Genomic DNA, 12304 nt, shown 5'->3' with positions numbered 1-12304 from the left:
ATAGTGTCCAAAACAATCATAAACCACATTAAAAAAACAATAAACTGGAAAAACGGCAAAACCTAAGATAAGAGGTATATATGTATAAAGGGCACTAAGAGACAGTAGAGGGGTGAGCAAAAGACATTTACATGTCATAATAGAAGAAATACAAATGACCAATAACAGGAAAATGCTTAACCTCAATCACAGAAATTAAAACATTAATAAGATCTCATTGCCTGTGATATCGGCAAGGATTTAAAGAAAAACGCAAAGAGCTGCGAAGAAGTGGTCAGCCGGGGTCTCTGCGTCGGCCTCCAGACCCTTACAGGACTGTAAACTGCCACACGCCCTGGGACCACCTGAATCGGTACTGGGACTTCCGGCTCCGGAACACCCGTGCCCTTTGACCCCGGAAATCAGGTGGGGGCGGTGCGGAGCCGCGCGCGCTTCGCGACAGAGCCGTAAAGGCGCGCGCGCGGGCGCGGAGCATGGCGGTGTACTCGGCGGCGGCGGTCGTGCTGGCCGGCGTGGAGAGCCGCCAGGGTTCGCTCAAGGGACTGGTGTACGCCAGCAAGTTCCAGGTAGCAGGGTTCGGGGTTCGGGGTTCGGGGTTCGTGCCCGGGAGGGGGGCCCCGGCAGGGGGCTAGCTCGGCCCGGCCTGCGTCTCACCTGGGTCCTCTCGGCCGAGCGCAGAACGTGAAGCAGCTGTACGCGCTGGTATGCGAGACGCAGCGCTACTCCGCGGTGCTGGACGCCGTGATCGCCAACGCCGGCCTCCTGCGAGCCGAGAAGAAGCTGCGGCCGCACCTCGCCAAGGTAACAGGAGGGTGAACCCCTCCTAACCGGGTCTCAGCTCCGTTGCCGTCCACTGTGAGATGCCAGCAGGTCGCTCCTCCGAAATGAGGAGGCGCAGCCCCTCGCTGGTTTATGAATTGAGAGGAGGTACACATGCTTTAACTTCGAGCCTTGTGTGAAAAATTAAGAACAGAAGACCAAAGTGTTGATAGCGCAGCAGGCCACTGTTCAGGTAAAACGAAAGGGTGATGTTGACAAGGGAGGAGGGTTCAGATCCAGAGCTTTTCCTATGGGGAAGGGGCTCGGAACTGGGAAGCCAGGCACCAGGTTCAAATCGTGTACCTGCCCGTTAATTACTTGTGTGATCTTGAACAGAGTAGCTCTCTTTTACTCACTACTATCTTGATAGGTGGTCTGTTTAAGTCTTCCAGTTCCAGCACTGTGGAGTTCCAGGATATTCATACTCAAGGTTTTCTCGCCTGTCTCCATCCCAGGTGCTAGTATATGATTTACTGCTGGGGAAAGGCTTCAGAGGGCGCGGGGGCCGATGGAAACCTCTGCTGGAGCGGCACCAGGCCAGGCTGAAGGCTGAGTTGGCGCGGCTCAAGGTTCGTCAAGGTGTGAGCCGGAACGAGGACCTGTTGGCAGTGGGATCCAAGCCTGGCTCCGGTGAGCTTGGAGGCGTGGTGGAGATGGGGGATAGCCATCAGGCCCTCAGGAGAGGGCCCGGTTCCCACCCACTCACTGCTGATTGCTTCCTAGCCTCCCAGGTGCCTCGATTTGTGCGAGTGAACACTTTGAAGACCTGCGCTGAGGATGCCATTGATTATTTTAAGAGACAAGGTTTTTCCTACCAGGGTCGGGCTTCCGGGTGAGTTTAGAACCCTGCCGGAGCATGGAATGGGCTTCCCAGGTGGCTCAGTGGTTAAGAATCTGCTTACCAATGCAGGGGATGCAGGTTCGATCCTTGGATTGGGAAGATCCCCTGGAGGAGGAAATGGCAAACCAGTCCACTATTTATGCCTGGAAAATCCCTTGGACAGAGGAGCTTGGCGGGCTGCAGTCAATGGGTTATGCAAAGAGTCAGACACGACTGAGCATGGAATGCTGTGTTAAATAGAAGTGACTAGAGTAGGCATCCTTGTCTTGTGCCTGATTTTAGAGGAAGAACCTTCAGCCTTTCCCCTGTGATGTGAGCTATGGGTTTGTCATATACAGACTTTATTATGTTGATACATGTTCCTTCAGTACCAAGTTTGATGAGAATTTTTATCATGAGTGGATGCTGAATTTTTTCAAATGCCTCTTTTGCATCTGTTGAGATGGTCATGTGATTTTTGTCCTGTTTGTGGTATATCACACATTGATTCCTTTGTGGATATGGAACCATCCTTGCATCCCTGAACTTGGCATCTTGTGCTTGCCTTGTTTTAACAGATGTCACTATTACTCACCCTTTTGGTCGAGGTAGAAGCTGAGTCATTGTACATGCTTCCCTCCTCTCTAGTCATTTACTACTCTACCTTCGGTATCTCTCTCCATTCTTCTGGATACTGCCTGGATTTAAGCATCATATCCTGTCATGATTGGCACAAGAACCCTCAGCTGGTCTCCCCATGTCCAGACTTTCTTGTCATGCTCGTCCTCTTTGTGTTGGCTGCAGAAAGTTCTAAAACCAGATCTGACACTTTACTCCCTCACTGAAAACCCTTGGCCCTCTGAACCCTTGGCCCTCCGCTGGGCGGTGCCCCCTGCCTCCTTTCCAGGCCCCTCTGCTGTGCACTTGTGTTCTCACGGTGGTTGCTGCTCCGTACCCAGGCCCCCCCGCCGGCCCCTGCACCCTCCCACCTCCTGTTCTGTCCTTTCACAGCTCTGGGAAGCTGCCTCCTCTCCCTCTCCTTCATCTGTTGTAGATGTTTCTCTCCCTGCCTTCTGTGCGTTGCTTAGAGACCAGGGTGGTAGAGAATGGCTGTGTTTAGGTTTGGATACCAGCTCTGCTACTTGTCTGTCCCTGGTGGCTCAGAGGGTAAAGAATCTGCCTGCAACGTGGGAGGCCTAGGTTTGATCCCTGAGTGGGGAAGATCCCCTGGAGAAGGGAATGGCTACCCACTTCAGTACTCTTGCCTGGAGAATTCCATGGACAGAGGAGCCTGGTGGGCTACAGTCCATGGGGTCTCAAAGAGTCAGACATGACCGAGTGACTCACTTTTTCTTCCTGTTACTTGTTAGCTTTCTCATCTGAGTTGTTATTCTCTAGTTGTTATTCTCTCATGTTTTCCACGTAGGTCAAGTGAATGGACAGTGCTCCTCCGTAGTTTAGAGAACAAAGTTTTCACCTCAGCTCCTCAGGGTACTAATTCATCCATCAGGAATCGACTCAGTACTCACCTCACTGTACCAGGCCCCTCTCCCCAGGGTTATGTTCTGATAGTACTGGCTGTTGCAAGCCTAATGTGTGCAAAATCTTCTCCTACGAGGTTTGGATGTCATTTAAGCCCCACCTACTGTTTTCCAGAAGTACAGAGGCTGAGGTGCCCATGCCTTCACCTCTGGGATCCACTGGACCCAGTCTGGCCTGAGAACTCCGTTCTCTTAACCGTTGCCTCTCTTTATCAGTGTTAATATCATAGCAGTTTTAAGCATTTGTCGCATCAGTAAGCAGTCAGGTGACGTGTGAAGTGCCTGGCTGGTGCCTGGCATGGAGGGATGCGTAACACGTGGGATAAGCAGTTCGTGTTCCCTGGCAGCCTCGAGGACATCAGGGCCCTCAAAGGGAAGTGTTTTCTCCTGGATCCCTTGCTGCCAGAGTTGCTTGTGTTTCCTGCCCAAACAGATCTGCATGACCATCCACTGTACCAAGCCGGTCACCTCATCCTGCAAGACAAGGTAGGGAGGATGGGTGGAAAGGGGGGAAGCAGGTGGGGAGTGGTCAGCCTGGGGCCTCCATTCACCCAGCCCCTGTGCTCTGTGCCGCCAGGCGAGCTGTCTCCCGGCCATGCTGCTGGCTCCGCCCCCGGGGTCCCATGTCATCGATGCATGCGCTGCCCCGGGCAATAAGACCAGTCACCTGGCTGCTCTTCTCAAGAACCAAGGGTGAGTGCCATGGTCAGACAGGAGTGGGGTGGGATCTGATCCCGTATATTTGTAGGAAGAGATAAGGAACACTTACTCCAGTAAGTCCGCAGGCTGAAAGGAGGCCTTGCCTTTCAGCGTTTCCTTCTGGATGTAGGGCCGTTCCCTAAGCTTCCCAGTGGGCGGCAGGTATGAGATGTGAGTTCCCTAGCCCTCGGAGCACAGAGCCCAGGCCAGCTATTTCTGACCACTGAGCTTTTTAATTTAGAATTTAAAGATACTTAAACAGTCTATGTGTCCTGACTTCAAGTACGTGTTACTGTGTCAGAGCTGTGGGCTCCTACACACTCCATTAAGTTCTCAGTTCACCTCAACTCTGCCCTCCTCCCTAGGAAGATCTTCGCCTTTGACCAGGATGCCAAGCGGCTGGCGTCTATGGCTACCCTGCTGGCCCGGGCAGGGGTCTCCTGCTGCGAGCTGGCCGAGCAGGACTTCCTGGCGGTCTCGCCCTCAGACCAGCGTTATTGTCAGGTCCAGTACATCTTGCTGGATCCCTCCTGTAGCGGCTCTGGTGAGATGGCAGGGAGCATGGCCCAGGGCCCCACAGACCCAGAGCAACCTTGGAGTGCGAGGGGTGGTCGGGTGTCCTGGCCTGAGGTTTGTTGGTTCCTGTGACCCTTGGCAGATGTGCTCACCTGGAAGCAGGACCTGCTCTGAAAGCACTCTTCCCTAGGGATACCGAGCAGACGGCTGGAGGAGCCCAAGGCTGGCACGCCGAGCCCAGAGCGCCTGCGAGCGCTGGCCGCCTTCCAGCAGCGGGCGCTGAGCCATGCACTCACGTTCCCCGCCCTGCGACGCCTCGTCTACTCCACGTGCTCCGTCTGCCAGGAAGAGAACGAAGACGTGGTGCGAGCCGCCCTGCAGCAGAGCCCAGGGACCTTCAGGTAGTGGGTGTCCACCAGGGCTTTGGGGAGGGGGCCGCGCTGTGACCTAGAAGCCCATCCCACTTCCTGCCTGCAGGCTGGTTCCCGTCCTCCCCTCCTGGCCGCACCGAGGCCTCAGCGCTTTTCCAGGCGCTGAACACTGCCTCCGGGCCTCCCCCGAGACCACGCTCACCGGTGGCTTCTTCATTGCTGTGCTTGAACGGGTAGAGGTGCCGAGGTGAGTGACCGGCGGGGGGACCTCCCTGGAAGAAGCTGGAGGATTGGGGCACATCTCACTCCCTTTACTTTTCTTCTAGCTCCGTCTCACAGGCTGAAGCACCAGCCTCAGAGCTGACACCCAGCCCAGACCCAAAGAGGAAGAAGAGACGGCGAAAAGCGGCGGCTGCCCCCAGCACACAGCCTGGCACATAGCGGGTGCTCAGAGCTCCGGCTCCTCTCAGGCCCTCGGCCCCAGGTGGCAGTTTGGTTATGGCTGGAGGAAGAAGACTGGGAACCCCGTTCCTCCAGCTGGAGGGAGACGGGATCCTTCTCTGCTTTGGGTCCCTTCCCTGGGCTGTGCTTTTGCGGGTGAGACGCACTGCAGCTCACAAAAATAAACACAGGACATGGTCTACGATAGATCACAGTTTTTTTTTATTCTTAATGACATAAGCAAGGAGAAAAATCTCACATTCATACTAAAAATTCCAACTAGACTCACAGGAATTCAGTCTTCGTTTATAATGGAAAGTCCCAGCCTCCCATCCCTATCCAGTGCACGTACGTGTCCACACCCACATTCATGCGCTCACACTCAGGGCGGGGGGCTCCTGGACCAACTGTGCCGCCTGCGGAGCTGAGGTAATCGAGCCGAGGGTCTACCTTCCGTGAGGTATAGGCAGCAGCCTGATTTCTAGACCCATGCCCGGCCCCTCCCATCCGAGCAGGTACTCGAGACTCAGGCCCCCCTCAGCTCCACACGCACCAGAGCTCTCGGGGTGGGGAGGCACGTCCCCCACCACAAACCATTCACCCTCAGTCACAAAGGGGAGGGGACTAGTTACACCTACGTCACATTATTCATAAAATAAGAATTACATTTTCTGTTTCCAGAAGGAGCTCAAGTCCCGCAGGAATGCTGCCAGAACAGCATCTGAGCCTCCTTTTCACACAGGCATAACTTAACTCTACACAACTAATCTCTAGTCAAATAGCATTTATACTGAACCACCTCAATGAACCAAGCTTGAAGGAATTTAAAAGGCAATTTAGCTTAAATACAAAAATAAATTTTTATTGTTAAAAAATGTTTAAATATTTTTTTTCTTTTAATTTAGACACACGCATTCATACTTCTCCCAAAGAGGATGGGCATGGCAGCAAGGCTCATGGGCCTGGGGTAAGGGGTTTTGGAACAGAGGGAGAAGGGAAGGGATGGAGGGAGTAAGACAACAATTTTAAAATGTGGTTCATTAATTTAGGGTTTCTACCATACACTACAAACAACAGTGAGGTTAGGTAGGTGGGAAAGAAAGAGCACAGGGCAGAAGCCTTGGCTTCCCCTTGGCCCCATCCCCCTGGGCTGCCAGCCCATAAAGTCGAAACACCATGTGAGAATCCAAGACTCGGCACTTGTAGCCGCAGAGTGGTGCCACTTTCCACACTCAATTAGCGAGTCCCCAGAAACTTGAGAAACAGTTAAGTCCGGCACTACCAACATGCCGCCACTCATACAATTCGATTCTTCCTCCAAACTCGATTCAAAGAGCAATAGACATGAGCATCAGACAAAAAAACACAGGACAAAGCTTTAAACAGACGATCCCGGAGAGGCAGACGAGCCCAGTGAGGCCAACGGGGATGGTGGGTGAGGCAGCTGAAAGCGGCGGGGTGGGGTGGGCGTGTGTGGGGGGTGTGTCCTGCCTGTGCCAAGAGCTTCCCTCTCCCGGGGGAGGTACCACCCCTGGGTCTGCCAGGCTAACAGTCTTGAGCCACCAAGCTTTGAGGGGCCAAACTGGCAGAGCGGGTTGGGGATGAAAGGTTGGCTCGGACTTGGCAGGAGGAAGTGGAATAGCAGGAGCTGCACCCGCTGGGGTCTCCAAGGCAAAGCTAGACTCAGGATCATTTTAAAAGGAATCGACCCTGCAAGGAACCGGTGAGGGATGAAGCAGCAAGAAGTAGGGAAACAAGAGTCCCCTCATGGGACTGGAGGGGGAAAGCCACTTGTACAGCCAAGCCAAGCCCGGTGCAGCTTCGGGGACGCTCCATCCCAACCCATCAAGTGCACAGAGATACAGGTGGCGGGGCTTGACCTGCTGGCCTCCGGCCAAGATGGCTCTCGGGGAGAAGGCGGCCAGGGGGACTGCCTGCCTAAGCCTACACTATACGAGCCTCGGGGAAGGAAGTGGACAGTATGTACAGATGTTTCTTTAGTTCTCTCCAGCTTCACCAGTTCAACTGTTCAAGTAAGGTAACAGGCTTCCGCCCTGCCACGTCCGTCCCCCCAAGACCCCCCAGACCTGGGGCTTCTGCTTCCTGAAAGAGGGAAACAGCCCCTGGCGCTGTCACTACCTCCCTGGGGGCTGAAGCCAGAGGTTGGTCTGCTTTCCGGAACTAGAAGGATCAGAGGCTCTTCCTAGCAGGTGCTGAGGTCCAGATTTGGGCGAGGGATGGTGGGGGGCCGGGTGAGGGACGAAGGCTATTTCTTGCGGGTGTGCTGCCTCCGGGCCTGCAGCCGCTGTCGAGCCCCTGGGGTCTTGGATCCCGCACCAATGGAAAAGGAAGGGGCTGTCGATCCTGGAAAGATTGAACAAGATCTCATCAGGGCGGCTGGGACCCGGGAGCACGTCTCTAAAGAGCACTGGGCACTGGAAAAAGGCAATCCCTCTGGGAGAGGCGCTGGTTAAAAATGCAACATCGCAAGACCACAGATAGTCTGGGAACAAGGCCCAGGCCAGCATTTTCACCTGGCTTCCGAGTGGTCAGTTGCCCAACTCCAAACGTGGGCGGTGCTGGACTCCTGGACCGGCCTCGGACAACTGGACGCTGCCAGCCCGCCCTGCCCCTCTTCAGAGAGGAGACAAGGTCACACTGGCCACTTACCAAAATGTCCGACTCCGACAAAGCCTTGAGCAGGTGTTGAGGACGCCCCAAATGAGAGGCTGCTGCCAGCTGCGCCCACCCCAGGGGCTGGGGTGTTCTGACCGAAGGTGGGCGTGGAGGTGCCTAGGATGGAGAGAGACAGACAGCTGTAGAGACCAGCCTGCGGAGCAGAGGGTGGGGAGCCTTGAGGGAGCTTGGCTCCTGGCAGGGCCTTCCCGCAGGACACCTGGGCTCTGGGTCCCCCCACTGAAAGACAGCACCGACCTTCACACCCGCAACCCCAGGCGAGCCTCCCAGCTGGCTACCAGTGGTGCCACGGCAGAGCTGCCCTCTGGCCACCTAAGGAGCAGGGCCCCCGCATTCCCTTGGCCAGCAAACCCAGCACAGGTGCCAACTCAGTGGACCTCTGCCTTAAGCCTGAGCCCGATCACCTGCCCCCCGTCAGGACTAGATGCATCACATCTCTTCTTGTTCACTTGTCCTCCCCGCTCCGCCCTGTGGGTCCCCTCACCCAGTCCTGCTGCCCCTTCAGCCCTGCCGCCCCTTCAGCCCTGCCTTCTCTCACGGAGTGGGAGGCTGGATGGAGGGGGTGGGCAGGAAGGCAGATTTCTGCTCCTCAGGCTTTCCCTCCCCTCCCCACTCCCACCTCGTCACCACCACGGCTCCAGGTCCCACCTCCCCTCAGCCTCCCCAGAACACCCGGCCGCCGCCCCTCCCACTGTACTTGCTTCAGATTCAACAGGTTGGCTTCACCAGCTACCACTTAATTTAGGCCTACATCTCACAACTGAACATGGCTGGGGAAAAACAGTGCTGACTGGCCTCACTCTAAACTCACAACCACACTGTGAGTGTGTGATGCTGCCTGTGATCCCACACCATCTCCCTGGCTCTGAAGCAACTACTCGGGAGGTCCTGCGGGGCCCTCTCACACCCGCCTCCACCCACACCCCAAATCCTCCTTGTCACAAACAGTCTCGGAGATTAAGTCCGTTACTTTCTCAGAGAAAGGCATTCCTCTGCACTCAGGCATTCCTCTGCACTCAGTAATCACATATTTTACCAAGAAACTGATACTGTATTGATGCATTTAATGCCCGTCTCTTCACTACCACAATATAAAGCTCCAAATGAGTGGACGCTGCCCAGCGGGCCAAGTCAACTCGTGATCATACCTCCAAACACAGGTTTGCTGTCCGGCGTGCTGGTCACATTGAAGGCAAAGTGTGTGGTCGGGTTGGGCGCACCCAAGCTATTTTGACTCAAGCCTCCCCCAAAAGGCGCTGTGCTGCCAGTGGTCCCACTCTGTCCTGCCCCGAAGCCGAATGCTCCAGAGGCAGCGCTGGTGCCCGGAGTGGCCACACTCATCCCAAAGGCCCCGCTCCCAGCCGGGGCGGCTGGTCCCCCAAACGCGAAGGGCGATGGTGTTGTGCTGCCGAACACCAAGCCACTGGTCCCGCTGCTGGTGGTCAGGGTGGTAGCGCCAAAGCCAGAGGTGGTGGCCGCACCGAAGGAGAAAACAGCTGTGGCGCTGCCAAAGGCCGGCCGGGTGCTGGCGGAGGTCCCAAAGGCAGAGGGTGTGGCTTTCAGACCGCCAAACGCCGACTGCACAGTGCCACCAAACGCCGGCTGGGCTGGGGTAGGCGCTGGGGTCGCAGTCGGGGCTGGGGCCGCAGAGTTTCCAAAAGTGAAAGAGCTGCCAAAGCTGGGCAGGAGAGCTGGCTTGGCAGCCCCCTGCTGCTGCCCCTCGGCGGCCCCAAAGGTGGGCTGGGGGTTGGCGCCCGGGTAGGATGGGAGAGGGGGCTTGGCTCCGGAGGCGAAGGGAATGTTGAAGGCTGGGGTGGTGGTGCTACTGAACGTCAGCGTGGGCTGGCCGGTGGTGGCCGGGGTAGAGGTGCTGAGGCTGCTGCCAAAACCACTGAAGCCAGCAGTGCTGCTGCTGCTGCTGGGGGCTGTCTGAGGGGCACTGGGAAGCGACTGGCCAAAGGTGGTGACTGATGTGGAGGTGGGCATGGTGGGAGGCTTGCCAAATTGGAATATGGAGCCCCCAGTTGGGGTGAAGCTGGCAGCAGAAGTCGGGGGAGTCCCAAAGAGGAAGGGCTGGGAGGCGGAAGCAGTGGTGCCAGTCACGCTGCTCAGGGTGCTGGTCACACTGCTCACACCAAAGCTGAACGCGGGCTTCGGAGCAGAGTCTGTGGAGGTGCTGGCCGTGGTCACGGAAGTCACTGTGGAGGTGGCACTGGCCTGGCCGGTGAAAAGAGGGGCACTCGTGGTAGTGGGCAGAGTAGCTGTTTGCTTGAAGAAGGGAGTTAACCCGGGCATAGATGTGGGTGGCCCCACGCTGCTAAAGATTGGCTTGAAAGCAGGGGCTGTTGTGGGGAGGGCCGAGCTGGAAGATGCCACGGCTGTGACCGTGGAAGGGCTAGAGGGCAAGGGGTCCTCACTCTCACTTTTCGGGGGGGCCACAAAAATGGGCTTGAACGTGGGTGATGCTGAAGACACAGCAGGGGCTACAGAGGCAGGAGGGTTAGCGGCTGGGGTGCTCAGCATTCCAAACAGGATACTCTGCTTGGGGCTGGGAGACGGGGTAGACAGGGCCTGGGATTTGGCAGCTGTCTCAGCCGAAGGGGCCGGAGGGGACTTGGCATCGGTGACGGGTCCTGGGGAAGAAGCCGGGGTCAGCCCCAAGAGAGCAGTGGTGGATCTGGAGTCGGAGGCGGCGCCTGGAAGGGCCCCTGACTGTGAGGAGCTGAGAGAGGCCAGAGGACCGGGTGTCTTCGGAGGTGAATCGGCTACAGTGGTGGCCACTCCAGCAGGTTCTGGGAAGAAGAGCAGAGAAAAGCGGATTTGGAACACTCCAGATGTGACAGTGCTCGGATTCAACAGTCGACAATTACGACTAAATCCGTATCGCAGAGCTTTAAACTGTTCATTCCGGAAAACAGGCAAGTGTTCGTAAGCTCTACCCTTCACAGATCATAAGAAAGATTTCACAAAAGGATAAACCGTGGGCCCCGTTGGGGATTACAGGTTTAGAAACGAAGAAAACTCCCATCACCTGAACTTAAGTCCAGTTAATAATCTAGATACACCTTACACAGCGAACAAAGATGCCCTGTGCTGTATTCACCCACAGGCGCAAGTAGAGAGCATATAACCAGGGATGAGGAGATGGGCTCTGACCATGAGCCCAGGTTCCGAGCCCCTGAACACCTGACACATTCTACGATCCGATCAAGTGCAGGAGAGGAGTGTGTGTATATGCAGGAGAGGAGTGTGTGTATATGCAGTGGAGTGTGTGTATATGCAGAGGAGTGTGTGTATATGCAGTGGAGTGTGTGTATATGCAGTGGAGTGTGTGTATATGCAGAGGAGTGTGTGTATATGCAGTGGAGTGTGTGTATATGCAGTGGAGTGTGTGTATATGCAGTGGAGTGTGTGTATATGCAGTGGAGGAGTGTGTGTATATGCAGTGGAGTGTGTGTATATGCAGTGGAGTGTGTGTATATGCAGTGGAGTGTGTGTATATGCAGAGGAGTGTGTGTATATGCAGTGGAGTGTGTATATGCAGAGGAGTGTGTGTATATGCAGTGGAGTGTGTGTATATGCAGAGGAGTGTGTGTATATGCAGTGGAGTGTGTGTATATGCAGAGGAGTGTGTGTATATGCAGTGGAGTGTGTGTATATGCAGTGGAGTGTGTGTATATGCAGTGGAGTGTGTGTGTATGCAGTGGAGTGTGTGTGTATGCAGTGGAGTGTGTGTGTATGCAGTGGAGTGTGTGTGTATGCAGTGGAGGAGTGTGTGTGTATGCAGTGGAGTGTGTGTATATGCAGAGGAGTGTGTGTATATGCAGGAGAGGAGTGTGTGTATATGCAGTGGAGTGTGTGTATATGCAGTGGAGTGTGTGTATATGCAGTGGAGGAGTGTGTGTATATGCAGTGGAGTGTGTGTATATGCAGTGGAGTGTGTGTATATGCAGTGGAGTGTGTGTATATGCAGAGGAGTGTGTGTATATGCAGTGGAGTGTGTATATGCAGAGGAGTGTGTGTATATGCAGTGGAGTGTGTGTATATGCAGAGGAGTGTGTGTATATGCAGTGGAGTGTGTGTATATGCAGAGGAGTGTGTGTATATGCAGTGGAGTGTGTGTATATGCAGTGGAGTGTGTGTATATGCAGTGGAGTGTGTGTGTATGCAGTGGAGTGTGTGTGTATGCAGTGGAGTGTGTGTGTATGCAGTGGAGTGTGTGTGTATGCAGTGGAGGAGTGTGTGTGTATGCAGTGGAGTGTGTGTGTATGCAGAGGAGTGTGTGTATATGCAGTGGAGTGTGTGTATATGCAGTGGAGTGTGTGTATATGCAGTGGAGTGTGTGTGTATGCAGTGGAGTGTGTGTGTATGCAGAGGAGTGTGTGTGTATGCAGTGGAGT

General features: G+C 55.2%; 2 protein-coding genes across 11 annotated transcripts in view; one reads left to right on the top strand and one right to left on the bottom strand.

Annotated features, from left to right (window-relative positions):
* Positions 1-458: 458 nt before the first annotated feature.
* On the top strand, positions 459-5414 carry NSUN5 (NOP2/Sun RNA methyltransferase 5). Of its 4 annotated transcripts, none has more exons than XR_014073329.1 (10): positions 459-566; positions 679-801; positions 1275-1449; positions 1543-1651; positions 3528-3666; positions 3758-3873; positions 4245-4423; positions 4573-4796; positions 4873-5013; positions 5093-5414. XR_014073329.1 is itself a non-coding variant. In XM_081557867.1 (10 exons), the coding sequence occupies exons 1-10, from the start codon at positions 474-476 to the stop codon at positions 5205-5207; spliced, it is 1410 nt and encodes a 469-aa protein (XP_081413993.1). In that variant the 5' UTR covers positions 459-473; the 3' UTR covers positions 5208-5414. The 4 variants fall into 4 exon arrangements, 3 of the variants coding, with proteins under 3 accessions (XP_081413993.1, XP_081413994.1, XP_081413995.1); XM_081557867.1 differs by having other exon boundaries at positions 4249-4423; XM_081557868.1 differs by having other exon boundaries at positions 4586-4796.
* POM121C (POM121 transmembrane nucleoporin C) overlaps positions 5408-12304 on the bottom strand; it is a 36379-nt gene continuing 29482 nt past the window's right edge. For all 7 annotated transcript variants that reach the window (XM_081557858.1, XM_081557860.1, XM_081557859.1 and 4 more), the window contains 3 exons: positions 9053-10696; positions 7878-8000; positions 5408-7571 (listed from right to left, as the gene is read on the bottom strand). In XM_081557858.1, coding sequence (XP_081413984.1) covers positions 7474-7571; positions 7878-8000; positions 9053-10696 — 1865 coding nt within the window. In that variant the 3' untranslated portion in view covers positions 5408-7473. The remainder of the gene's footprint in view (positions 7572-7877; positions 8001-9052; positions 10697-12304) is intronic.

Source organism: Giraffa tippelskirchi, chromosome 13 (assembly GCF_054371585.1).
Source record: "Giraffa tippelskirchi isolate mGirTip1 chromosome 13, T2T-mGirTip1v1.2.pri, whole genome shotgun sequence".
Classification (NCBI taxonomy): domain Eukaryota; kingdom Metazoa; phylum Chordata; class Mammalia; order Artiodactyla; family Giraffidae; genus Giraffa; species Giraffa tippelskirchi.
This window is presented reverse-complemented; position numbering and strand designations above follow the sequence as displayed.

Excerpts from the sequence above, each read along its gene's own strand:
- NSUN5 (XM_081557867.1), top strand. The coding sequence starts at position 474 with ATGGCGGTGTACTCGGCGGCGGCGGTCGTGCTGGCCGGCGTGGAGAGC. Across the intron at positions 802-1,274 it reads TGCGGCCGCACCTCGCCAAG|GTGCTAGTATATGATTTACT; the intron begins GTAACAGGAGGG and ends TCTCCATCCCAG. Across the intron at positions 4,797-4,872 it reads CAGAGCCCAGGGACCTTCAG|GCTGGTTCCCGTCCTCCCCT; the intron begins GTAGTGGGTGTC and ends TCCTGCCTGCAG.